The 26,745-nt window shown below is 38.7% G+C and overlaps 1 protein-coding gene across 5 annotated transcripts in view; it reads right to left on the reverse strand.

The window, feature by feature from the left end:
* Positions 1-26,332, reverse strand: part of STAG2 (STAG2 cohesin complex component) — a 45,354-nt gene extending 19,022 nt beyond the window's left edge. Inside the window, exons 1-14 of one of the 5 annotated variants that reach the window (XM_026702923.2) lie at positions 25,850-26,332; positions 9,233-9,388; positions 8,793-8,871; positions 7,808-7,969; positions 6,523-6,619; positions 5,995-6,071; positions 4,930-5,134; positions 3,288-3,439; positions 2,635-2,708; positions 2,398-2,521; positions 1,786-1,884; positions 1,608-1,687; positions 743-850; positions 412-523 (exon numbers count right to left, since the gene is read on the reverse strand). In XM_026702923.2, the coding sequence (XP_026558708.1) occupies positions 412-523; positions 743-850; positions 1,608-1,687; positions 1,786-1,884; positions 2,398-2,521; positions 2,635-2,708; positions 3,288-3,439; positions 4,930-5,134; positions 5,995-6,071; positions 6,523-6,619; positions 7,808-7,969; positions 8,793-8,871; positions 9,233-9,276 (1,413 nt within the window). In that variant the 5' untranslated portion in view covers positions 9,277-9,388; positions 25,850-26,332. Of the gene's footprint in view, positions 1-411; positions 524-742; positions 851-1,607; positions 1,688-1,785; positions 1,885-2,397; positions 2,522-2,634; positions 2,709-3,287; positions 3,440-4,929; positions 5,135-5,994; positions 6,072-6,522; positions 6,620-7,807; positions 7,970-8,792; positions 8,872-9,232; positions 9,389-23,865; positions 24,162-24,434; positions 25,236-25,849 lie in introns of those variants that run through there. The other 4 variants (XM_026702924.2, XM_087941086.1, XM_026702925.2 and 1 more) reach the window with 4 other exon arrangements.
* Between the last annotated feature and the right edge of the window lie 413 nt (positions 26,333-26,745).

The following is a 26,745-nucleotide window of genomic DNA, read 5'->3' on the forward strand; positions in this document are numbered from 1 at the left end:
TCTGGGAAAGCCAGACAATTACTATTTTTTCTCTCTCCCACATCATTAAGATTTTCAATATTGAGCAGAATTACGGGATTAATTTGGAGGTTCTTATAAACAAGCATACACAAGATAAATAGACTCAGAACTACAAAAATGCCATGTCTTGCAATGGTGTTTAAAAAGTTTTGGACACTAACCAATTGACACAAAGTTCCCATAACTACATTCAGCTACACAATAATTAAAGGAAGCTTTACTTAAGGATCTACAATACATTGGTACAATAATCATATGGTTTAAGTTTACAAAATATTGCAAAATCATAGGGAATTCTTCCTAACAAATTAATTTGGCTGAATAGAAAACATAAAGAAAACACTTCTGAAGAATATGGTTTGACAAAATAAGTAAGGTATGTGTACATACCTCACTTTCCAAAAAGAAAAATACTAATGTTTTGACAAGATTAGCATTTGGACCTTGCCTTCCTCTTCTTTTAAGAATTCCATCTTCCTCAGGGTCCCTGCGACTGAAAAGCCTTCCCAGAAAAAAAAGGGGGAAAAAAGCATAATTGTACAGAGTTAGCTAAAAATAAAAGTGTTCTTGATACATAACAGACTTAGTTCTTAGTTGCTCCAGAGGAAATCCCAATTCCCCATGTGGGGAACCACAAACTTTATTTAAATGGCTCAGTGATTCAGCTCTGTCCAATTCACAACTTATAGTTTGATTTAATTAAATGTCACTTTCTCCTTACTTTTTATACAGAAATTCTCCTGCTGCTATAGCCACTGGCCGATGAGCTGAGTAAACCAGATGATAGACATTTTCACAGTCTTCTGCAGTCAGGACTTCTTCACTACTCCTAAAAATGCAGTTAATTGTTAAAAATGCAAACAAAAAAAAAGGTGGTCCTTGACTTACAACAGTTCGCTTAGTGACTGTTTAACAGTACTGAAAAAAGTGACTCATGACCATTTTTCACACCTATGACTATTGCAGCACCCCATGGTCACGTGATTTACATTTGGGTGCTTGGCAACTCTTTCACATCTATGACGGTCGCAGTTTCCCAGGGTCACGTGATCTCCTTTTTGCAACAAGCAAATTCATTGGGGAAGCCAGATTCACTTAACAACCGGGTAACTAATTTAACAGCTGCAGTGATTCACTTAATAGCTGTGGCAAAAAAAAAAGTTGTACGATGGGACAAAACTTAACAAATTACTCTCTTAGCAACATAAATTTTGGGCTCAGCTGTGGTCATAAGTTAAGGACTATCTGAGTTTAAAATACTACTGGGATAAAAAAGAGGAGGTTACTTTTAACTGTAGATTACCCAAATTCTAAATATTCCATTTGAAGCAATGTTTCCTGTCTTGGCGCTATACTTAAGTTACTGAAGAATAACTCAAAGATGGACCTCACACGGACTCACTACACGGTGTCTGTGAACTTTTAGCAGCATAGACAACATAAAACCATGCATCCGTTTTTATCTAACTGTAACATGACACTCTAAAAAGACTGTCTTCTCTTCAAAAGTTTGATAAACTGCATTTATACAAAAAAGGTCAAATTAATGACTAACTATTATTCGAAATAGGATCTGAAACACTTACTGTAAAACAAGAGTAAGTAGTTTTATTGCTTGCACTGCAACATCGTATTCTTTGTCAAGAGTCATAGACACAATTCTGTCCTAGTAGGAAGAACATTTAGTTTGTAAAATTAATTTTTTTTTATAATGGAAAGCCTGGGTTATTTTATTTTAAAGGAAAAGAGAGAGTGAGCACTAACCTTGAACCGGCTGGTGAAGAGTTCCAATTTTGAATTCAGTTCTTTATTATAGTAAAGCCCCTGCAAAGCCGTAAGACATTTGAGTCTCACTTCCCCTTGCTAAAAAACAACAACAGGAAATAATATAACTGTCCTTAAGTTTTCATTTTTCAACAATGGACAATATGTTAATTAGTTTTGAGAGCTCTATATTCATATTATGATTTCTGATACTTGGGTTCATTTATTCAATACCGAATTACAATGGAAAATTAATTTCTATATAAATGAAACAAACTGCATCAAGTGGAGACATTTTACAGTTTTAACTGCAACACGTTCAACTCAGCCTTGAAGTGGATTGAAAACCAAGGCTCTGAAGAGCTGCTGTTTTTGAGAAAAGGTTTTATTCCATCCCAGCTAGTAGAGAAACCCAACCATATGATTGTACCAGGTACACCCTGCTGTCAGATCATTTGGACACTAAACTCTTGAAATGTAAAACTGAAGTAGTTCTCTCTTAAAAGTAATCAATTATTACAATGTGGTTTAAGAAAAAGGGAGGTGTCAATTTTTGTGCCTTATTTTCTCTGCTCAATAAATTACAGCAGAAACTAGGATTCAACACCTTACCTTGTCATGCATTGTCCACCCCACATATTTTAAATAGCTGTCATTGAGAAAGGCATCACTATACATCTTCATCCAAATTCCAATTTCTTCAATACATATTGCTCTAATCTCAGCAATTGCATCCCTGAAAAGGGATAATACGTAAAGAAAATGAAGATTGTAGTATTAAAAAAAGGAAAAAAAATAGAATGAATCTTAAAACGAAGTTTAGACTTAATACATAGCAACTGGACTTACCTGTACCTATGAACAAATACACCCTTAAAAATCGCATTCATCATGTTTTCTATTTCATCCTGATTTTCTTGAAGCTGAAAAACACAGGAACTGCCAAATGATCATACTGCAGTTTTACAGTTACATGCTTAGGCAATAAAACAATGCACAATTAATAATTATTTGAAGGTAAGATCACAGGTACCTGGCTAGCTCAGGAATTCTGGGAGCTGAAGTCTACGTGTCCTAAAGTGGGCCAGAGTTGTCCACCCCTGGGCTAGAAGACCCCTTTCCTGGCTTCCATTTGACTTCCCAAGTATGCCAATTTACCTCTTTCCAAGGGTCAGGCAGAAGAAATAAAGAGTTGGAAAGAAAATCTGTGTTTTAATTGAATCTCAAGAGATTTGCTCCTTCCTTTCACTTGGGTTAATTTGGGTTAGTCTTTGGGAAAACAGATCTCTCTACATGTTTAACTCAGGAGCAAAGAGGCGACTATGTATATTTCACAGGCATCAAATGATAGCACAATTTATTTATTTATTTTCAGTTGAAAAGTTAAGGAAGGCTTTTCATGAACTTTTACTTCTAACTTTTTTGGAGGGGGAGGATATGAATATTCCACATAGTTCCCTCTTTGTCAGGTAACCATTCCACTGGTGGGCAAAGGTTCTAACCTCCTTCCTTTTCTGCAGCAAGAGTTCCAGTCTATCGTTGGCTCTTTTTCCAATGATTTTATTTCGCTCCGTCTCATACTGTCGTTGTGTATTGTCCATATTAATGCTCAAATTTAATGCCACGTTTACTAACGCGGTCATTAGCTTCATAGCTGTAAAGTGCCAAGAGAGAACGAAAATCAGTCATAATGTATAGAATCATATCATCAACAAACTTGAACAACGATATGGATACAAAAATGCCTTACTACACTACATGCAAATGCAGGATTGTTGCTTTGGGTGGGTGGGTGGGTGGGTGGAATTGCAGAACAGAGGGTTAAATCACGCTGTCTTTAAGTTTCAAAAGGAAAAATGGCATATAAATACATTTTAATAAGATTTTGAATGATTAATTTCAGGATTAGGGATCCATTTTATATAAAGGGCATATTCATTACTAAATGGTTTAGCTACCTACAGAGAAGGGATAGGTAAGAGACTAATCACAATAAAATCTGAGAAGGAATAAAAAATTCAGGCAACACTTTTCATATTTTATCACAGGACAAAATATTCATATCAATTAAAGTTCACCCTTTCACATTCGCCCTCTGATTTTTATTTATTTACATTTATTTTATTTATCTATCTATCTACTCACTGACTACTTAGGAACTTTTGAAAAGAAACATGAAAGTGAATTTAATTATGTTGGCTCAGTTACTAAAGGGCTTACGTAACTCTTTGTTTAAGAAGGAATGTAACAATTGTTCCAAGGCAGTATAATGTGTTGAACTTTGAACAAGTGGCTGGAAAGCACCCCAGGAAACCACCTCTCATTCATTTAATGGCTGTTTTATTATTTCTGCTCTTTGAAGATAGTTATCAAGCTGCTGCATGAAAAACTGGATGGTTTGACTTTGCATTGGTTTATTCCTCCCACTCCAAAATAGACTCATATCAGAGTTTCAATAGTGGTTTGACGTTTCTGGAAATGTTTCTTTTTAGAGCAGGAAGTAATTTCTAGTATTCTCACCCAGAGGAAAATCAGGGCACACATAAAGTTAACTGTCCATTCCATAGAGCTATTATGAAGCAAATTTGACCTGCTAGATTTGGAAAGCCTGACCTCAGAGTTCCAGAAACTAAAAAATTGGTGATGAAGACTTCACTTCGGCTAAAAGTCAACTATAACATCCTTCTGTCCTTGTAGAGCGATGGCTTTTTACCCATCGAAGGGATGGTGGGGTGGGTTCTTGGCAAGTTTCACAAGGAAAAGCATTTTATTTGTTAAATTTATATTTCAAGGAAATAGAGCAGGATCTCTCAAACAGTAGTTTTCCAACTGCATCACTTTGCTTAGCAAGAGCAAGCACTTAGAGGAGGTATTTCAAGACAAGCTCATCATGTTGGCCAATTCTTTAATTTTTAACTTTAAAACTACCTGGGTTTATTATCCCTGTTTAATGGAAATGGAAGAAAAGGATACATATAGAAACTTAGCCTCCCCTCCCCCCAAATATCTCTCCCAAGTGGTTTTCTCTTAGACTCTTAAACCTAAAACTTTTTATGAAAATATTTCAAATAATCTAGAATGATTTGATATTCAGGATTACCTTTCATAATTTTTTTTAAAAAATCAAGCCGATAAAATGTTTACCTGCCAGTGTGCTAGTATGTCGAAATGCCCTGACTTGAGAGTCTGATAATCCTGTAAGTAGTGAAATCACGGTATCCATCATGTATTCGTCATATATGATACTATATTGACACTGCCGGACCAATACGCCAATGAACTCACAAAAACTTGATTTAAATTTCTTCCACTGAGGACCAGCCATGGTGAGCGGATAATCCCCACTGTCCTAGAATACAGAATGGGTCAATTGCATAAAAAGTATTGCATTATCTGGCTAATTAAAATAAAAAGGTTAAAATGTCCCCATGAACCAAGAGAGATTTTATTCATCTTCCACATGGATAAGTATCTCACAACAGACAAGATTTGATTTTAATTGTGTGTTTTTTAAAATATTATCTTTTTGTTTGCAGACTAGAACAAAGGCAACCGAAAAATAATAATAGTTAATGTAAAAAATTTATAAAAATATGTAGCTTAGCAACCACTCCCAGGGTAATTTGATCCACATTTAAGATTGTTTGGAGTGTCCCTTGGTCACATGACTGCGATTTGCGATATTTTCTACAGGGAAACCAGCATTTACAAAAAATACCCACTGGATTTGCCACCACGGTGTTTAACAACCACAATGGTTCACTTAACAGCTGTCACAAAAAAGGTCATAAAATTGGGTGCAATCCATGGTGACTCTTTTAATTATCAGCATGACTTATAACCATTATTCTGGGCTCAGTTATGATTGTAAGTTGAGGACTACCTGTATACAGAATTTTCCAACGATTTTTCCTATACATCTTGTTAATAAGCATGTTCTTTAAAAGGAAGTGCTAAGGTGAAAAGATACTCAGCTACTTGAAACGGTGATTATCACTGAACTGAGATTTTATCTGCCCTCCAGAGTTAATTCTTCACCTCCCACAAATCCATTTAAAAAACAGTTGCAGGAACAGAAACCACAAAAACAAGATACGTTTTCAAATGAAAGAACTGCAGTAACTAGTTCAGAAACGTCTAGTGTAAGGAATGTTAAGACATATATTGAATCAGTTTTGAAAAATGTAAATTTAAACACGTCCATTTTACCTCATCAAACTCTTCAGTCATTTTTCGAATTATTTCTGAATTTTGCATATGTCGAAACATCTCTGCTGTTACAACCCCTACAAATCACAGAATGGAACACTATGAAATCTCAAACTTCAAAGGATAAAAAATGCTGTTTAGGCAACAATATTAAAAAACAAAATGTGTCATTTTTCTGACTGAAATGTTTAAAATACATGGATAGGCATGATTGTAATTGATAGTTCTACGTATTCAATTTTTTAAAAAGTAACATACTTTTTTTTAATATTCATCAGCAGCGTCTTAGGCTCTGAAAAGCCAGGATACAATTGTAAATGTGTGTGTCTGGGGGGTGTTGACAATCTCTGTTCAAGTAGTTGAAAAGGGGGGTGGGGAAGGAGACATTATAAATGAACTGTAAAAAGCACTATTTTTGATGGGGAGTTCTAATTGTAACGGGATAGATTACTAGCAAAGAAGGGATGTGAAGCTTTTTAATGGAATTAATATGGAATAAAACTCACCCGCCCCCAATAGAAATCTTACCTTTGCAACCTGAGCACTGAATAAAAAAGTTGATGAGATCAAGGAGCGCTATATCTCTATCATGTTTGTAGGACTCTATCCAGTCATCCACCACAGACTAAGATAATAAAATCAACATTAAATTAGGGATGCTTATTGTTACTCTCTATCTACAAACATACAATCACCACCCGAAAACTCATCTTTTATACCCCAAGGTTTCCACAGTTGTCCCATTTCTCCAAAACATTGTTTCAGAAACCAAAAAGTGGTATATTGGTTTTTCCAAAGGAGCCTGATAAACTTAAGCCAATGTTAGTCGAAGCTTAAGATATCTAATCCTCATGTCTGCCTAAGGTTGATTTGTGATCTACTTTACTTTGAAACAGAGTTAAAAGTTAAAATGGACAGTTTCAAAATCCGAAAACAAATTGCACATATAGGATTAAATTTAATTACAAGGTGGATCTTCTTTTCAAATCAAATCAAACTACTTTTCAAATCAAATCTTTACTATGGTCATAGACCAGCAGCGTCCACTTCTTTTCTAGACATAAACTATATTTTTAATTTAAAAAAAAACAGACATTTAAAAATAAAGCTGCAGCCAAAGTCTCAGAACAATGGGGTGACACCCAAATAAATATACATACAAGTGCTTGTCATTTAAAGTCTATGGGAGAGCCAGTAGTGAAGTCTTAGCTCTTACACATTCACCCAAAAAATGATTGCAACAGCATTCTGTAGAAACTCTGCTTAGTTTTAAAACTCTGTTGAACAAGCGAACATCAAATCGCTGTTTAGCTATTCGCTAAGAAATCTGGTGTCAGTGTTCCAAATAATGCACCATAGAAAGCAGAACTCAGAAGCAGGCAAATTTCCCAAAGGACAATTAATTGGATACATCATATTGCACAACTGGTGGAAGCTGACTCTGAAAGTTCCCGTGGCTTTCACCTAGTTAGAAGTAAAAGTTTCCCCTTTCTACCAAGTCACTGGTCAGGCTGCCCAATCCAGGTGCTGGCCGGTTGCTTGGTTACTTCACTTGTCCTCTGGCTAGACACCTGCGAGAATGTCCTTGGTTCCTACAGAAAAACTTTATTGTTTTAGCTACACATCCCCGTCTAACTATTTCTCCCGTCCGTCTGGTGTGTGGCAACCCTGAAGCCTCCAAGGTGGCCTCGGCCAGGATCATTTCAGGATTGACATCTGGAACAGGAAGGACATTTTAAGATGGAGTTGACCTGAATTTGAAATGGATTTTCTCCTCACTCTCAAAACAACAAAGCCTGTGATAAATAGTTACCTGCATAGCACTCTTGCCCATTTTAACGACTTCAAATAACATCATGTTTTCCACACCATTCTGCTGGTGATGCCCATTCATTCGATTTAGTCCACCAGCCTTTCCTCCTCCATTTCCAACTTTGGCTTTTTCTCCCGCAGCCTTTTTCCCCTTTTTGCAGGTCTGTATGAAGGACAAGCCCGGGTTACTTCTTAGCAACTTAACAGGTAAAAAAAAATAAGTACTTGCACTTGAACAAATTGATATTTTGAGGAAGTTTTGTTTATCTTTTTTTTTAACTTTTCATTGTCATACTCTCAAGGGGATGAGCTCCTGTAACTTGCCCCAGCTCCTGCCCACCTAGCAATTCAAAAGCATGCAAAATTGATTAATAAGTATCAGTTGAGTGGGAAGGTAACAACGTTCTGTGTGCCTTTGGCATATAGCCATTCTGGAAATGAGTACTGCCGCTTAAAGACATGACCAGACAAGGGAAATCTTTACCTTTTTTTAGCAATAGCAACAGTACTTACTTATATAACTCTTCACAGTGCTTTACAGCCCACTCTAAGGGGTTTACAGAGCATTTTGCCCCCAACAATTTGGATCCTTATTTTACCCACGTTGGAAAGATGGAAGGCTGAGTCAACCTTGAGCCAGTCAGGATTAAATTCCTGGCTGTGGGCAGTTAGCCTGCAATGCTGCATTCTAACCACTGCATCACCATTTTACATATGATCGGACAATCTAATCATTGAAATGAAAAGTTTAATCACAATACAGAGGAGAATATGTATCAGATATTGTCAGCTTTTCCAATTTTTGGAACCTCCATGGAATGGTTTCCAATATGTAAAAGTGTTTTATGAGATTCACCCTTATTGCACCAAATCTATTTACATGTCACAGAAGCACTGCTGTTTCAGATAGCAACATTAAATTATTTATAAGACTATTGTTACTCTTACAACCCCATACACAGACTGAGAATGTGAGATAAACACACCTTTCCTTTTCCTGGTTTCTGATTTTTTCCTTCTATATCTTCAAAGTCAGTATCTGAAGAAAAGTGTGTTTCAGATTCCCTGGGAAGACATATTTTACATACTTATTTCACTTAAAATGTTTTATAGTTGCTTTGACACAATATAATATACTCTGGACATGCTACATTTACTTAAATGAGTTTTTCAATACTGTATGCATAGGAAAGCATAGGAATTTTCTAAAAAAAATATTCCATCCACAACTCAAATGAAATGAGGAAATTCAACTCCACAAGTTGCCAAAATTCACCAATAAATGGAGAAATCATAGGAATTCATTTAAAAATCACAAACCAAAGAAAATACGTTTTCCCCCCACATCTATATTTTACAAAGAAAAGCAAAATGAAAACATTGTTGTGACTCTCTAATTTGATATCAATAATTTTCAATTACTTACTGAATTAGGGCAAAATTAGTTGTTGGTTCTTGAGCTGCTATCATTTCTTTATCATCTTCTGGGCTACTACTGTATTAGAAATACATTCAAAAAACAGTTGTTGATAAATAGCCGTACTTGCTTGTTACTTTCTTCTATTATTGTAGTAGTCTATGCCTGTCAAAAACAAAGTAACAGTTAATGGAAGTTGTCCAGTTTCCTGTGATTTGTTACTTTGTTAACAGTGCAACAATGTTTTCCATGCTAACCTTTTCTATTTATTTTTTAACCTTCTTTGTCTTAATGAGCATGCCAACTGTCTAGCAAAAATATGAAAAGGTATTTATTTTTTTAATAGTTATGAGTTTTTCATCTAAACATAATGCTCCAAAATATGTCACGGACGTAATAATATTGTTAGAAAAGTACTTCAATCATTATTATTTTAGTCATCCTTTTTTTTTTTTGGGGGGAGGGGATCTTGAAGCTGCATAGTAATTGCTTTAGGCTGTGTGGCCACAACTGTATATAGAATTCCAGATGCAGTCACTTTGCACAATTACATAAAAGCATTGTAATAGTTTCATTATATTTTGACCAAAATAATCCACATTTTATTTCCTTTAAAAACGATGGTCTCTATCTTCCTTTTTCCCTAGTTCTCAGACAGCAAGCTCTCATCTTCAGTAGCTCTCAGATGGTTTAATGTTTAGTCCTCGACTTACAACAATTCATTTAGTGATCAAAGTTGTAATGGCACCGAAAAAGGTGACATGATTGTTTTTTAGTTACCACCTTTGCAGCCTCCCTGCGATTATATGATCAACATTCTGCAGATGCTTGGCAACTGGTTCATACTTATGACCGTTGCTATGTCCCAAAGTCATGTGATCATCTTCTGCGACCTTCTGGCAAGCAAAGTCAATGGGGAAGTCAGATTCACTTAACAATTGCTAACTTGTATTGCTAACTTTAACAATTGCAGCAGTTCACTTAACAATGGTGGCAAGAAAGGTCGTAAGATGGGGCAACACTCATTTAACAAATGTCTCACTTAAGAACAGAAATGTTGGGCTCAATTGCGGTCGTAAGTCAAGGACTACCTGCCATCAGTTCCCCTTTGCTGGTAGTAGAGGGTAAACAGAGATGCCTTCATTTGAATACCTGGACTAACTAAGCAGCTTACAGCTGTTGACCTAATTGGTCCCTTCCAATTTTATGTCAACCATGACTTGGATGACTGAGAATCTCCATAGACTTCCAATTTTATAATAATGTGAGGACATTATTGAGAATCATGCGTTTCTCATGAGGAAATACAGCAAACTAAGCAGATTGCAAAGAAATGCATCAAAGATTATGCTCTGTAATGATTCAGCATGCATAGCAGTCTTGCATCAAATCTCAATATATAATGTCAGTCAGGTTTTAAAGCTCCAACTTCTATGTAAAATATTCCCCCTCAATAAAGATGACCTTCAAATTGCATAAACCTGCAAATTACCATTTATTAAACAAAGTCTCAAACTCCCATACATATGCAATCCATTTTAAACCTGATTCAAGTGAAACTAAAACCTAGATTTTTCATTTGTGGCTGAAGTTCGAGAATTGCTTGGAGGTGAGAAAAGCTGCATTTCAAACTGCCACTAAGGGATGCTAAAACATAATAATCAGTTTATTTAAAAAAAAGAAAAGAAAATGTATCATGCTGAAAGATCACTTGGTGGAGCTCTAATCCAAGACTCAGTTAAGACAGGTCACCCAGAGGTTGATCAAGCCACTTCTTGACAGGAAACACTGCCAATAGAGAGCTACTAGATGTGTGTTTGGCAATTGTCTAAACGACGTTTCTCAAATACGCAACACCTTAATTGATCTGGCTGTAATTTTTAGTCCCGTAACTCTTTCTTCCCAAAAGCCAGTTTAAAAATAAAAGTGGGGATGAGGGGATGGATATTTGCTTGGGACGTTTTTTGAAGGTTGCAAATTTTAACAGATCTTAAATGTAGTTATTTTTTAAAAAAAGAAACCTAAAAGAATGGAAGTACAATATTAAGTTTACAGAACACTGCTCTACTTTTCTAAATTACTTTTATATTTATATTTCCCATTTTTGGTGATATTTTCAAATGATCATCCTCAAAAATTCAAAAGATTTACTGTAAATATTTTTATTTTAATGTTATAAATGGCACATTCACATGGATTTAACACGGAGACAATTGGAACTCTTTCCTGAATGTTACGCAGTAGCCCTCTGAACAATTCAAGACCATCACTGGGAATAAGGATGCTTGATGTGGCTTCACTGCGTATTGCTAAATTCCAAGTCACAGCACTTCCAGGGAGCATGGTCAGTGAGGGAATACAGGGAGCTGTGTTTATTATGGCTCAATCGCACAGAGTGGTCAGAATATTATAGGACTGCAACTTAGCACTTCGTTCAGCTGTAGGTGCACAACTACCGAAGAAAATTGGCTTTTTCACTAATTGCCTGTTTATGTACACTGCTCAAGAGTTCTCAGTTCACTAAGTCAGGGGTCTCCAATCCTCAGTCTGTGGAGCAGCACTGGGCCACAGCATACCAGGAACTGGGCTGCGCAAACAAGCGAAGCCCCATCTGTGGGATGCAGGCAGCATGCAAAACCATGCCCCCTCTGGTCCCCATGAAACCAATCCCTGGTGCCCAAAAGATTGGGGGACGCTGCACTAAGAATGTCCCTGTGCTCCAAGGTGAATAATTACCAGGATTACACAGATGTACATATATAGCATATACTGATTATATTGAAGCTCATTCATATAAAATTCTCACCAATCGCTATTCTTCTCCAAACTATTCATGATCAACCTGAAGTGGCTTTAGAATGAATTCCAGCCTGTAAAGCCAGATTCAGAGCAGTTTCTATATTCTTGATTTCAGAAAAGTGGTTTTCCTTTCTCTTTGTCTTGCAGGAGTTTTCTAGGAGCTGCTGTGCGGTGGTAGGCTAGGACTGAGCCTTCCTTTCTCATGTTTATTGGCTTAAAATTCCACTTATATTCCTCCCTGAAACTTGTGCTGATGTATCATAAGGGTGTTGTTAAAAACAAGAATGTGTTGTGGATTAGCTTTGGGGAAGAGGGATGCACTTATAATACTACACGATGATTAATGCTGTTGACAATCAAAGGGTGGAAGTTCATGAGGGAGTTATTTATACAAAGTAGTTGACTGGGATGTTCCATGCTTTACCCACAAGGCAGCTTATGAGTAGTTCTGCCCTCCCTTCTACTAGTGGGGAGGGGACAAATAACAAGATTGAATTTCCATTTCATCAAATTATCTATAAGATTCCTTATCATGCTCTCACCATGTTGAAAAGGGAAAAATCCTTAATAAGTGAGAACCCAAGCAAGGGTTTTATTTTTTTCATAACTGATATTTGTCTCAAGATCCAAAGCTATTAGGATTTTGAAGAAGCAGGCTATAATTTAACAAAGCTAAATTAAGGCAAGTTTTTGAAACTCTTACCATTTTACTATGAACAATATCTAGTTTTAGACTGTAATCATACAATTGTGAACAACAGTTAGCTGAAAAATATTTGGGGATTGTAACTCTCATGTCTTGCTTCACATTTTATATTAACTAAACAGTGTTAACTACAGATTATATATAAGTAAAGTATTAATTGTATTTAATAATCAGGTTTTAGAAAAATCAGGAAAATTATACATTGCTTTATACAGGCAACACACATACCAGATTTCACAATCATATCTTAAACAATTGCTGAGATCCACAAATTACATAGTGCGAATGAATAGCCTTTCTTCAGGTTCACAAAAGCATTTTGTTAGCACATTCCCCAGGAACATAGCACAACAGATGTGCTTTGGTTATTGTGAAGATTCTCCCACTTTGGTACTCTAAAACCACAACCCTTATTTCTAGCAAATATTTTTTCCCAGACTGGAAAAAGTTATTGCAATGCCACCATTGCTAAGAAGGATGTCATTTGGAATGTGACCTTATCAGCAAATGAGAAAGCGAAAGGAAAGCAAGCAGGTTTGAGAAAATGATCTCACAAAGAGGAAAAAAATATATAGGTTAACAAATGCCAAGTGCAAAAATAATAACAGCAAAATAATTCAACCAATTCTATTGCTAATTCCTGAAAGAAAACCAGCTGTAACTTGAATCCACGCTAGAGTGTGGCAAAACAGCTCAAATATTTCCAAAGACTGTCAACACTGTTTTATTTAATCAGTCTTCTCAGTTATAATCTGTGAAGTTTTTTTTTTATACTGATGCTAGGCAGCCACCTAATTTTTTGGTTTTTTTGATGCCTTGAATAACGATTTGTGGTAATCGCTTGAAGATTTTATAAGAATTTATAAGATTTTATGGTATATGTGTGCATACAGGTGTGTGTAATACATACATACATACGAATATGATACACACATACAGTATATAAAATTATATCTCGTATAGTATGTAAATAAATGTAATAAACAATAAATACTTGTTAGGAGAAAAGGAATGTCAACATCTGAGCAGACTATGCTTTACAACCACATAAAGTGAATGAGCAGAAAGAAAAATATGGATGGTTATGTTGTATATAGCATATACAGTATATTACCAATTCTACTGATAACTGAAAGTTGCAGAATCATTTTGAAGTTAGAAATGCATAATAAATACTGTTTGCTATTGCTTCAAGGTAAGTAAACTGGAAAGCGCATCCAAGCTATCTGCATTCTAATCAATCAAAACCATATAACGTTAATATGTAATCTGATAGTTCCACTAAATTTATTATTCCCAGTATGTTAAAATTTGGATCAAAATACATTGTTTCCTTGATCTGGCTACAATGCATGAAACCTTTACATTATATAATACAGTTAAGTACTACTCAGTCAACCAGGAATAAAGATTTTTCCTAATTCACCAAACTTTTAAGTTAACCAAGTCGACTTGCACCCAAAAATTATACCTTTATCCCTTAACGCAGCTACCTTGCTTAGGTTCCCAGGAAGCTTACAATACTTTTCACCAGTGTCTGATAATAAAATAAATTGATTGGCCACATTTCCTACTTTTTTCTAGTCTACTTTTAGATGTCAGTGAACATTCTCACTGCTTGCTGGGCTAACTTTACTCATGCTGGTACCCACCAGTTTTTTTTTAGCTATAATGACTGTGTCCTTCTTTTAATTATGATTAATTTTAGGCATCAAATAATTTTATAGATTCAAACCCTATCCTTTAAACAGTACTTATTTTGGGCTAAGATCACGCTGCAATTTAAATTAACTGTGCATGTTCTTCTAGGGTTATGTGAAATTTATTAACCGTATGCATACCAGCGAATACTAAAAAAAATACACACAAAGATTAATGAAGGGCATGATCAACAGATTTTGAATTTTGCAGGACAGAATTTAGGCTTCTCAAATTGCTCATTGAGTGACTGTTTAAAAAGGGTCTTGATTACTTTCCATTTTTGAAAGAGTTTCTTGAGCTTGTTTTATTTTAAAGATATTTCATATTTGGACTGGGATCCAGGACAGGCTAGTTCAAGGTACTTTTTGACTACACAACTAAATGTCCACTCCAATGTGGGATGGAAGTTTGGGGGAATAATAATAATATGTTGTTATAACTGCACTAACCCCAAAGTCCTGGAATGCCCTGAATTTGATATACTACTCCTACATTCCAGGGAGAATAGGCAATATTTTAGTGCATGTGACAATATGAAATTTAACACCATGCATATTAACTTGAATCATATAAAGGTGATGATTAACTAATACTTATTGATCAAACAGGATCAAAACAAAATTCTATGAACAATCATTCTATGTTAATTCTGAAGCTCATCACAACAGCCAATGTTTTCACTCTAATGCCTATATTTCATAACCAACTTAATTTCAATTAAATATATGTAATTTCAACATCCATTGATTTTATCAACAATCATCTACTGATCTTTTTTTGCATACTGCCTTCCCAAACTTTCTGTTTAGTGATTTAGAAGAAGTAATCTACTACAAGACAGCATCTCCCCGGTATTCATTTAGGCAGCCCAGATTTTTTCAGAATCATAAAAATATGGTTTATGTTTCTTAAAGAATCCAACTATTAAAGTTGTTGCAACTTTTAAAGCAATACCATTGCTTTTTCAGACTGCACAGAAAACTGAAAAATATTGAGTCTCTTCTTTTCAGTAATGGCGGCTAAGCAGAAAGAATCAGACTCAAAGAAGGATTATTTTGAGTTCCTCATACTATCCCCTTCTCCAAGACTAAGTTGTTTCTCCTCCCTTAATGGGTCCTGTATTCCTTTATCAGGGCAATTCTGTATTCTTGTACATACAGGAGTAGAACAATCACATTATCCTACTTTGTAGTAATATCTGCAAATAGAAGCTGATATGGTAGAACCACCCATCAGAACCCAAAATTCAACTTATGTCCTATTATGTATCAAGATCAAATCCACAATGGCTCCAAAATTTGAGGTATCTTGCTATAATCATGACAGTGTTCTGATGATCTAATATACAATGGTTAGCTTGCTTTTTTCTTTATTTATCTCAACTTTTATGGAAAGGTTTATTCTTTGAATCAGGCCCTCTGTATTTTGAACTGCAATCATTCTCATCCACAATGGAGAATGGCCAATGTTAAGTCAAAGAGTAGTCCAAAATTTTAGAAGATCAACCGGCTATCTATCCCTATTCTAATCAGAGCACATGCAACTAGAGAAAACACCATTATTTTTATAGCAAGTCAGGCCACATCTTCACCTAATTCAACAGTGTCAACTTTGACTGGCAACAGCTTTCTTGACTTTCTGACAATGTTTATGACTAAACCTTGGAATATCAGCCTGCAAGGTACATGTCCTGTCACTGCTTCCTGATAAATGGAAGCATAAGCAACCTATACAAAAGGAAACCACCAACCTATCTAGGGTGATATTTTTCACCAGAAATGGCTTTCTTGAGTAATTAATGCCAGTTTTTCAAAGTTTTACCTACAAGTTGTCAAGGGCTCATCCTAGGAACATTTGTCCAGAGCATTTCCCCTGAATTATGGCCCTTCCTCATGTTGCCACCTACGAGTTTCTGCCTCATGCTGTCTTGCCTTACGCTTATTCTTAATTGCTTCTAGCCATGGCAGCTGTATACTGTTGAACTAAATAGGTGTTTGAATGTAAAAAAAAATGTGTAATACTGTTCTCTAAAGAATTAAGGAATTACAGACATTATACTTTTTAGATATTAATAATTTCACTGAATAGTAAATGGGGAATATTAAGCTTTATTTGAGACATGCTTAAACTAAATAATTCTTTTCAAATCAGTGTTTTAAAACTAACCTATAAAAATGAAAGCTGTCGTTTCAACTCTAGTAATTAGAGCAATTCTCATAAAAATATTGGTGGAGATCAACATTTCTAACAAGTTTACACATTGGTTAAGCCTAGTTGTTTTATCAATAGTCTTGCTTCATTTGCCCAAACATTAATATTACAGGATTTCAGTTAGCAATATATAATGTCTGCTTGTGCAGAAAATGCAGTATCTCATGTCAATTAAAGGAGTGCCCAAAAAATGCATCTTCTAGTGATTATGATTTTAAAAAGACATGACATTGTCTTTAGCTCCATGATATTTGTCTACTTGTAGGAACATTAACTTTCATATCTACAGTTAGTACAGCTATATAATTACTTTCAGTATATATTATTAATAACTAGTTATTTTGCGCCTTGGAGTTTCCCAAACAGGAGCTTTGTATTTTATATATAGGTTCTCCAAATCAGAAATATTAATTCAAATCTTGGGCAGAATTACATAGACAGAACATACACAATTTGTAAAATTGTAATATATTTTCTACATATTCATGTTTGAGTAATATCAACAGCGTTTTTCTAGATATAGAAATATAAAACTTATCCCAAACTGCAACAATTCTGTTTATAATTTTCACAATGCACTTATAGAATAAAAAGCAACAAAAATAAAAAAGGCTTATACATCAAAGTATACATCTATACATCAAAATGCCACCCTCAAAAGCAACTGATCTGCTATGAGGCAAGAATCTCTTCTGAATTTCGAACTATTTTTCTTTTCCACAACTTTTTAGATTTAGTGTATTAGAACCGGGACCCTCTGCATTTTATTGTTAAGTTGCTCAGGGCACCTTTCAGGTTAAAAGATAGGATATGAAATGAACATATAAGGGACAAATAAATGGATACTTACAATTATTACTGGACCTTTGTATTTGCTAGAGGAAGGGATTCAATGGTAGCCAGCAAGACAATAAAAAAACTGCATGGGCTCTGGGAATGAAAGGACCGATTTCCATTTCCTGTAGAATTTTCTTAACCCTCTGAAAGGCACCAGCCTGTATGAATCATACATCACTCGCCAACTAACACATGTTTGCCTTTAACAACCTGCTTGCTAAACCCAATGGAAACTGACTAGTTTTGCAGAAAGCAAAATATTGCCAAATATTTCAGATGTATGTAGGTACAATACTGTGCAGATTATATAAAAGGCTACAGCTCCATACACTTAATTTGTATACTTTCTGGATCTAAGCTGTTATGCTAAATTCTAAGTTACCTAATTATCTCCTCAGGATGGAGTTTTAAGAAAAGCTTCCTAAAGGTAATATGATTTTTAACATACCGTACATAGAATTAATTATATGATAATTAGATAAAATACTTCAGAAATAAAAAACCAAGGAGAATAAGGCCAGTTTTTTAAAAATTTTGTATATAATATATACCACCCCAAAATTAAATTCTATACTTATAAATTCTATACTTATAAAATATATAATCATAGTGACCTGAGTGCCCACCTGCATGGAATCTAAAGATACACAACAGGATTTCAATATACATATAATTTGTTTAGTATGTATACAATATGCATGTAAACTAAAAGAAATAGATTAAAAATAATCCAAAGTTGGGGGGGATGTTTAATCACAGATACAGTCAAGATATTCTACTGCTTTAGTCTTCTAAGATCAACTTTCATTCTCATCTCTATTAAACAATATGTAACTATCAATTCAGCTTTTCTGAGAGCAGAACATTAGGTCAATGATGGAATAAAATCTTTCTGAGCACAAAGATATTATCAGTATTAAGTTTGGGGAAGGGAGATTTGCAAATATGGATGAGCCGAATCAATAAATTAACTGATCTAGCTATCCCACCTAACCATCTTCCAATGGATCTGAAAAGCAGGCGCTATACAGTTTAAGGTTCTATGCTAGACAGAGCCTTTAAGAGGAAGACTGCAAGCTCTGGCCACCAGAAGACCATGGAAATATGTTTATATTCCATGCTATATTGTTTCCAATATCCAGGGGCTGCTAAGTATTTGAAAACAGGCTAGTGGCCAATACTATTTTACTTTTAAAAAGATGGAAGACTTCCATTACATACAAAAAGGTACTACCTGATATAATTATCACTACCCTGCTCTAAAAAGGCAATCTGTTTTGCTTTGTTTCATGAGTCCTGCACGAATAATGATTTATACAAGCCTGAAATGTTAGAAGAGTTTACTTTTTTTTAGACACTTGTAAGACCACTAAGCATAAAGAAGCAACAGTGCCTACACCAACAGCTAGAATTTGGTTAGGATAACGATGACTGCGGAATTTAAAAAAAAAAACTTGTTTCTTTAACTTAGACATTTGGCTAGGGATACCCTTGGTCCCTGCAGATTGGCTTATAGCAATATAAACATAATAAATGGGGAAACTTTCAAAATTGGGGGAGCAAAGTGAATCAAAATCACTCCCATAAAAGCTAACAGGTGGTCTACATCAGCAGTCACCAGTGGTCTATATCAGTGGTCTGCGAGGAAATTTTGGTGGTCCACAGAGAAATGTCACCCTCAGAGCACCCCCAAAGCAATTATTCCAGGCTGCGCAGGAACACAAGGCTGCACCGCCCACCCACTCACTCCTTACCTGGCAAGTTGCTATTTTTCCTTTTTCTCACCATCAGCTGTTCTGCTGTGTTGGGAGATTTAGATTAGCTAGAAAGCAGGAAATTGTTGGATTTCTTGCTTTCTAGCTAATATTTAGATCTTCGGTTCTGCTTTTAAGCCAAACCTTCCTTAGGACTGAAGCAATGCAGACTCAGCTAGCCGATGGCAGAAACACAGATCTCTAAATGAATCTGTGATTCTATGAGCAACTCAATCTGCCTGCCTGCTTTGGGGTAAAAGTTGCTTTTTTTTTTCTAAAAAATTCAATATTTACATACATGGTATGTTGTGAGCTGTGAGGTAATTTTATGAGTTTTCTTGCTAGCACACTTTATGGGTTTACTTGCAAGCAAATTTTATGTGTCAGCCTCAGGTAGCTGATCTCAGATCTCTGAATAAATCTGTGATTCTGATTCTGTGAGCAACTCAATCTGCCTGCCTGCTTTTGGGTAAAAGTTTCTCCTTTTTTTAAATAAAAAATTCAATATGTATATAAATATTTATAATATTTACATACAAGCCATGCCCAGCCAGTCACATGATCACCAAGCCACACCCACAAATGCCCACAGAACTGGTTAAGAAATTTGAATCCCACCCCTAACTCTGTGTGTGTGTGAGAGAGAGAGAGCGAGGGAGGGAGGGAGGGAGGGAGAGGTTAGACCAGATCTCTCTCTCTCTCTCACCATCAGCCAAAATTCATATTAGTGGATTTAAAATTATGAGTTTGGTGGTTCCTGAGGTTCAAAAGGTTGGCGACCCCTGGTCTACATGAGTTGAGATGTAACAGAGTATTCTTTTATCCAAATTTCCATACAATAAAAAGCTAAGAAGTGATTAGGTAATCAGCCATATATCCAGGAAAGTAACCAGTGTTGGTTTAAGAACTTTAAGATAAGTGTATGGTTTATCCATTCTTTCTCCAACTAACAATGCTCACCAACTTCACTGAAAAAGAAATTAAACTAGGGATTTCTAGCAAGGACAAATACTGTCTATAAATCTACCAAATAACTCTTGGAGGCCTGTAGTGCTGCCAAGAAGGGTAAGGTCATAATAAAATTGTTCAAGCAGGTCTAAGTGAACATAATAAATCAAAGCAAAATAAACTATTTGAGTATGGATAAAAAGCCCCAATCCTTGACTCTAATAATAATTGTAAGCTTCAGTAACCCATTCTTGTAAGCAAGCTAGTAAATTTTTTTAAAAAGATTATAAAACATATAAATGTGTTTATCAAACTGATAAATGTGTGAATACTTCAATTGATGGAGCTGATTAGCAGTGTAACAGAGGGCCCATTTCTGCTCAAGTCTATAGTTAAATGGCTGAGTAGCTACATCACTTTAGCAACTGACCCAGTCCTAATATGGTGAAACGATGAAACGATATGGCATAATAAATTTATAACCAGGAGGATCTGACTTGGAACTATGATAGAACTTACAATGTATTAAGTGATTATCTGTACAAGGAATAATAGGAATGCTTTTCTACACAGAACATTATAAATTTGAGGAATGAAATATGCTTTCTAAAAAAAAATTGAACAATAGATTCAGAAAATGTGAAGTAAATGTGCTTAGTAAAGAGCAACTGTCAAATATACATTATCTATTCTAGGCTATTATATCTCACATGCACATGAAATGCTTATCATCTGCAAACAGTCCTTATTCTGGAGATTACTAAATTGGCACTTTAGTTTTTAAAAACAAAAAACAAAGAATCAGGAACCTATTCACTTCCTTGTATAACTGTTAATGGGGTCAAATATTACTTTCCAGAGGTAAATTATTTAAATGATAATTCACAAAGTTAGGTAATTTGAATGACCTAGTATACATGAGATTTTTTTTTAATAATAGCAAGATACATAAGATTGTAAGATAGGGAAATGGTCTGGGGAAATACAAAAAGATCCCAGCAGCTTTATTTTTTTTCTTTGTTTCTTAGCACACAAAGAACATATCAGGTATGGATTTGAATGTGCAAGAACTAATGTTTTGCTACAACCTCTTCTCCCCCCATGTATAAGATGAGCAGAAAAGTTGCATTTGCAATTTCTATTTAAAAGGAAAACAAGAGAAAATCAATTGTTTTCACACTGTTATTGTTACAGCTGTCTTTGAAACATGAAATTAAGCCTATTGTATGCTGAACTTAACAACTTGTACAATAAAGTCAATAACATTTTGAGGGGTTATATATGAGCTGCAAATGACTGCAAGTTCAAATAAATTGAAATATATGAGTGTGAGAATATTACTTCCAGAAACAGAACCACAACACAGAAAATATTTTTCTCAGAACCAGCATATCCCAAGATTATATCTATATGTGAAAAGTGCCAAAGGAAAATAACCAACTATTGATATATTTTCTTATGAATGAATACATTCTCAAAACAACCCTACCCCTAAGCCATTACACATTTATATTTTTCATAACCTATTTCACTAAATCTGAATCATTCTGCTAAAATGTAAATGATTCAATAGCTCATGTTGTCATTTTGATATCAGACTATGTAGATCTGTGCTTGTAACCTTATCACCTGGGATTTTGCAATAAAGACTGGGCTAGCCTTCACACAGATGTTTGGAAGAGGAGACACTATTTTAAATAAAGCAAAAGTCAATAAGAATATAAAACCAGTTCTATTAACCAGCACAGTAAGTCTCACACTTGAAAAACAAAATTCCAGTCACACCTACATCAGCGTGTGATTGTGCAATGAATTTATATTAGAAAAATTAAACTAAATTATGATTTCAGTCATTATTTCCCATCAAAACTACCACATATATTGGGATATGCAAAGTAACAGATTTACCAGGATAACTGAAATTTAACCTCCCATATGTTTCAAGAAGTTAATTAACTGGCTGTATTTCTTCACTGGAGAAAACAAATATAACTTCCAAATCCTAACTGGTTTCTATGCCTTGTTTAAAAAAATGGACAGCAACAAGTGGCGCTACAGTTGTTATGTTTTGGGGGCAAAGTAAAATACTGTACTTGGGATTTGTTACACTATATTTATTTATTCATAAATGTTTTAAGTGAAATTTAATTTATACCACTAAGGGATATCACACAAATTTTCACAAGAAATTCTTCCTCTAGTATCCATGAAAATGTGTTGGAGAGAGAAAAGTACATAATTGAATATTTTAATCCTAACTGGTTATTTGGAGGCTAGGAAAAACGCATGCTATTTCTGCCAGAAAAAAAAACCCACAACAATTCTCAGTCTATTTGCCACCTTAAATGCCACTCTGGTATGGTGGCTCAAATCCCACCAAATCCACAACTGTAACAAATGGTAGAACCCTTAATGCTTCACCCATCAGCCATTTTTCTTATTCACAAAATTGAAAGTGTTTCCTGGAAGTTGTATATATTCCAACATTAACAAATGTTTTGTAAGCTTTCAAGCATTCTCGTTACATAATGGAAAACACAGCCTTGTTTTTGAGGGGATAGAGAGCCTTTCCTTTACAAGGTATTTGCAATTTTAGAGAAAAAGGCACCAAGACACCTGGAAGTTGCCCCCCCTCCCCAAAAAACCCAGGCACAGCCTAAATTGAAAAGCAGGGCATACTTAAGGCCAAACGTTCAGCCCTAAAAGCCTCAGGATGGACTTTATTGGGTACCTTCCATCATGCAGCTTCTCGAACCAAGTGTCCCCCCTCCCAAGAATTACACCTTTAACATCTGCTCTTTTGCCAATCCCACCCCCCAGAAGGTTTTTGTCTGTCCAAGCGCACCTTCAAAGCAGGGCCGATGAGTGCGAATCCTAAGCCCTCTCCCCTCAAGTGCATGGCAACCCCGCTCTCTCCCCTTCCCCATAAACCAGGCGATGCGTGTCTGCTGCCAGCGAGATAAAGGGGGGGGAGGAGAGAGAAACCCAGGCGGCTGCCGAGCAAAGGCCCCAACATCCAGAAGAGCGTGTGACGCACTTCGGTAACCTGATTCCCCACCCTCCCCGCGGGCTGGCAAAAAGAGAGAGAGAGCTTTGGGGGGGGGGGAAGAAAGCTCTTTCCAACAAGGAAATGCGGGGAGCCTGGCCCACCATCTGCGCAAAACCCAGCCTGAGCCTGCAAAGGGTAGAGTGGGACCCCGAGCCAGCCAGGCCTCTCAGGGAAGAGGAGGAAACAAATACGGGGTATGGCATCCCGAGGCGCCTCCTCCTTTGCGCCCCCGGGACTCAGGGACAGGAACCGCCGAATAAGGACTGCGGCCGCAGCGTGGAGTCTCGGGGAGCCGCGGGGACTCTTTAGGCCGGCTGACCCAGCCAAAGGCCTTTTGATCCCCTGCTCATCCTGAAAGGGAGTTGTCTGGGGATAGTTGGGGGGAGGGAGGGTCGTCTAAGCCTGGCGGCCTTTTAGGAACTCAAGTCCAAGGCCCCTTCTCGACCCCTCTGCCCACCCCAAAAGAAACCGACCGGGCAGCCTTACTAAACCTGATTCCCCCTCCTTTTTTTTCTTGCCACCCACTTATTTTTATTTCCCACCACTCCAAATGTCAATAAGCTTTAAAGAAGGAAGAGGAAACTTGCCTGAGAGGAAATAAATAATAATAGTAAAGCCCCACCAGTTCAACTCCTACCTGGGTGAGAGCTGGCTTTGGACTGCGCGCAGGAGGGGAGGAGTGGGGGGGCGCGACCACCGAGTAGATCTCAACCAAAACTGGCGCCAAAGTAAAAAGGGGGGTTGAAGAGTTCCGAAGCTTGAAACAGGCTGCCGCTTCCGCCCCCTCACCTCCCCCCACCCCGCAGCGACCCAGCGGGGCACCCGGCAGCTCGCCCAGACATCAAAAAGCCCCCGGGGGGAAGGGCCGCTTCCCTCCATTCCCCCCCTCCACCCCGACCCGACTAGAGAAACTGGCCACCATAAAGAGACCAAGAGGAAGGAAGGAAGGAAGGAAGGAGAGGCGACGTGTCCAAAGCGCCGCTTGAAACCCAGCAGAAGTCGCGCAACTGCTCCGACAAGCCTCTGGCTTTGGGGAGGGAAAGGGATGGGGAGAGTGTTGAGTTTCCCCAAGGATTGGGGGTGGGGGAGGTTAATGGGGGGGAAACCTTGGGAAGGAAAGCCCCCTCTCTTCTGAAAGTCAGCAGAAGGGGGGAGAGAGAGAGAAAAGGGACCTCCGCCCAGCACTCCTTGGCTGGAATGCCTCACCTGGTGGGCCAAAACGGGGGATTCGCAAGCGCTCCTTCCCCGAAAAGGAGTAGAGAGTCCCCGTGTTGCCAGGCCTCTTGGGGAAGGGAGAAGCAGGCAGGCAAAATTACTGTTTCTCTCCCAGCCCCACTCACCCAAAATAACAACTCTTCCCCCTTTGGAGGCTGTCAATGGCCCTGTGTTCGCTTCCAAGGAAGGAAAAATAAAAAGGTGGGAAGGAAGGAAGGAAGAAAAAGGCAACTTAAGAGAGGAAGGAAGGAGGGAAGAAAAAATGAGTTAGAGGAGGAGGGAGGGACCAAAAAGGCAACTTAAAAGAGGAAAGGAAGAAAAACAGGTGAGGAAGGAAGGAAAAACAAAGTGGGAAGGAAGAACGAAGGACGGAGGAAAGGAAGAAAGAATAGATGAGTTAGAGAAAGACAAAAAAAGGCAACTTAAGAGAGGAAGGAGGGAAGGAAGGAGGGACGAAAAAGGCAACTTGAGAGGAAGGAAGGGGGAGGAAAGGAAGGGAAAAAGGTGGGAAGGAAGGAAAACAGATGAGTTAGAGAAGGAAGGAGGGACAAAAAGGCAACTTAAGAGAGGAAGGGAAGGAAAATAAAGTGGGAAGGAAGGAAGAATGAAGGAGGGAGCAAAAGGAAGAATAGATGAGATAGAGAAGGAGGTGGGGGGGAGAAAGGCAACTTAGGAAGGAAGGAAAAAACAGACGAGTCAGAGAGTAAAGAATGAAAAATAGAGGAGGGACTGAGGAAGGAGCGAGCAAAACAAGAGTGTGGCGGCCGAGGGGACGAATATCCCCCCCACTTCTTCCCTGCCGCTTTCTCACGACTCCCCCGCCCTGCGCGTGGGGATGCCCGGCACGCGTCTACCTCTCCTCCCCCCGCCCCCGCCCGTTCCCACAACCCGAGCCGCGGGGTCCCCGCGCCCTCTCTCCTCTCCCCCGAGACCCAGCTGCGGGCAAGAGAGCGGGGCTGCCCGACTTGGCCCCGTTTCCCTTTCCCCTCCTTCCGCCCCCCTCGCCGAAGTGGAGGAAGGAAAGAGAGAAGGGAAGCGTCTCCATTTTCTCTGCCAGCAGCAGCAGCGGCGGCGGCGGGGCCTCGGCCTTTCCCGGCAGGCGGGGCCGGAGGGAAGTGGGGAAGAGAGACAGAAAGTGAGGAAGGGGGAATGAGACGGGCCTCCGGCCTTTGGGGAATCCCCTCACACGCTCGGCGTTAACCTAACCCCGACGCAGCCTGACCGGGGGGTAGAGGAAGTGCCGGCCCCGCGTCCTCCATCTTGCCTGGCTGCCTCTCAGAGCTCGGCCTCCCTCCCTTCTACAGGCCCGGAGGGAGCCGCGCCGAAAGTAGCCCGTCCCCCGCGGGAAGCGGAGGGGGGGGAGAAGAGAAGACTTCCAGAAGCTTCGACGCCGCGGTCCGACTTACCCCCGCGTCGCCTGAGGTGGTGAAGGAAAGGAGGCCTGGCCGACCGGGCCTGCCTTGGGGCTCCTCCGCGCGCCTTTTTACTCCCCCGCCCTTCCGCGCCTCAGTCGTCGTCGACTTCCCGGCCTTGCTTTTCTTCCCCAACCAGACGAGGCGTCGTGCGATCTCCCTCGCTCGCTCCGGTTCCCTCCTTCGTCGTCGTCTTTTTTTTTTTTTTACCTCAGACGCTTCCCCCAAGGCCTGTGAGGGAGTGAGGGCCGCTCGGCGGGAAATAATCCAACAGGCCGCCGTAGGAGGAGGAGGAAGAGGAGGGCCGAAGCGAGGCCTTCTGAGGGGAAGGACGTGGGATGGGGTGGGGGGGTCGTCGTCGTCTCTCCCGGTTTGAGCGCGGCGACGGAGGCCAGCGAGGCGGGCGGAGGATTCAATTCGGCGGCGGCGGCGGCGGCGCTGGGGATTGTTTGGGGTGTTCGCAGCTCGGCGGCTGGCGAGGGAATGGAGGGCGCAGGCGCCACCTGGCGGCCACAGAGCCCGCCACGTTCGGGCGGGCCTAGAGCGGCACCTGCTGGGAGGACTCAGGAATGCAGGAGAGGGGGAGGGAGAGCAAAAGAGAGTGAGAGAGCGTGCGCGCCCACTTGATGCTCCGTCCGGGCTGGCCGAGAAAAACGGGGTAAACAAGGTGCCGCGCATGCGCTGTCCCTCTTTTCCTCCCTTGACTCGAATCGCCACGCCTTCCTCATCGCCGTGACGTCATCGCCCTTCAAGGCCCCGCCCATGCCTGTTCTGCCTTGGAGCGCGCAGGAGGTGCTGAGCAGCACGTAGCGCCCCAGGTGGGGGAGGGGGGGGCTTTTTTTTGGCTTTGGAATAGGCTGCAACTGCAATCAACTTGCTTGCAATCAATC

Source organism: Pseudonaja textilis, chromosome 12, assembly GCF_049901715.1.
Source record: "Pseudonaja textilis isolate UNSWEBS1 chromosome 12, rPseTex1.2, whole genome shotgun sequence".
NCBI classification, from domain to species: domain Eukaryota; kingdom Metazoa; phylum Chordata; class Lepidosauria; order Squamata; family Elapidae; genus Pseudonaja; species Pseudonaja textilis.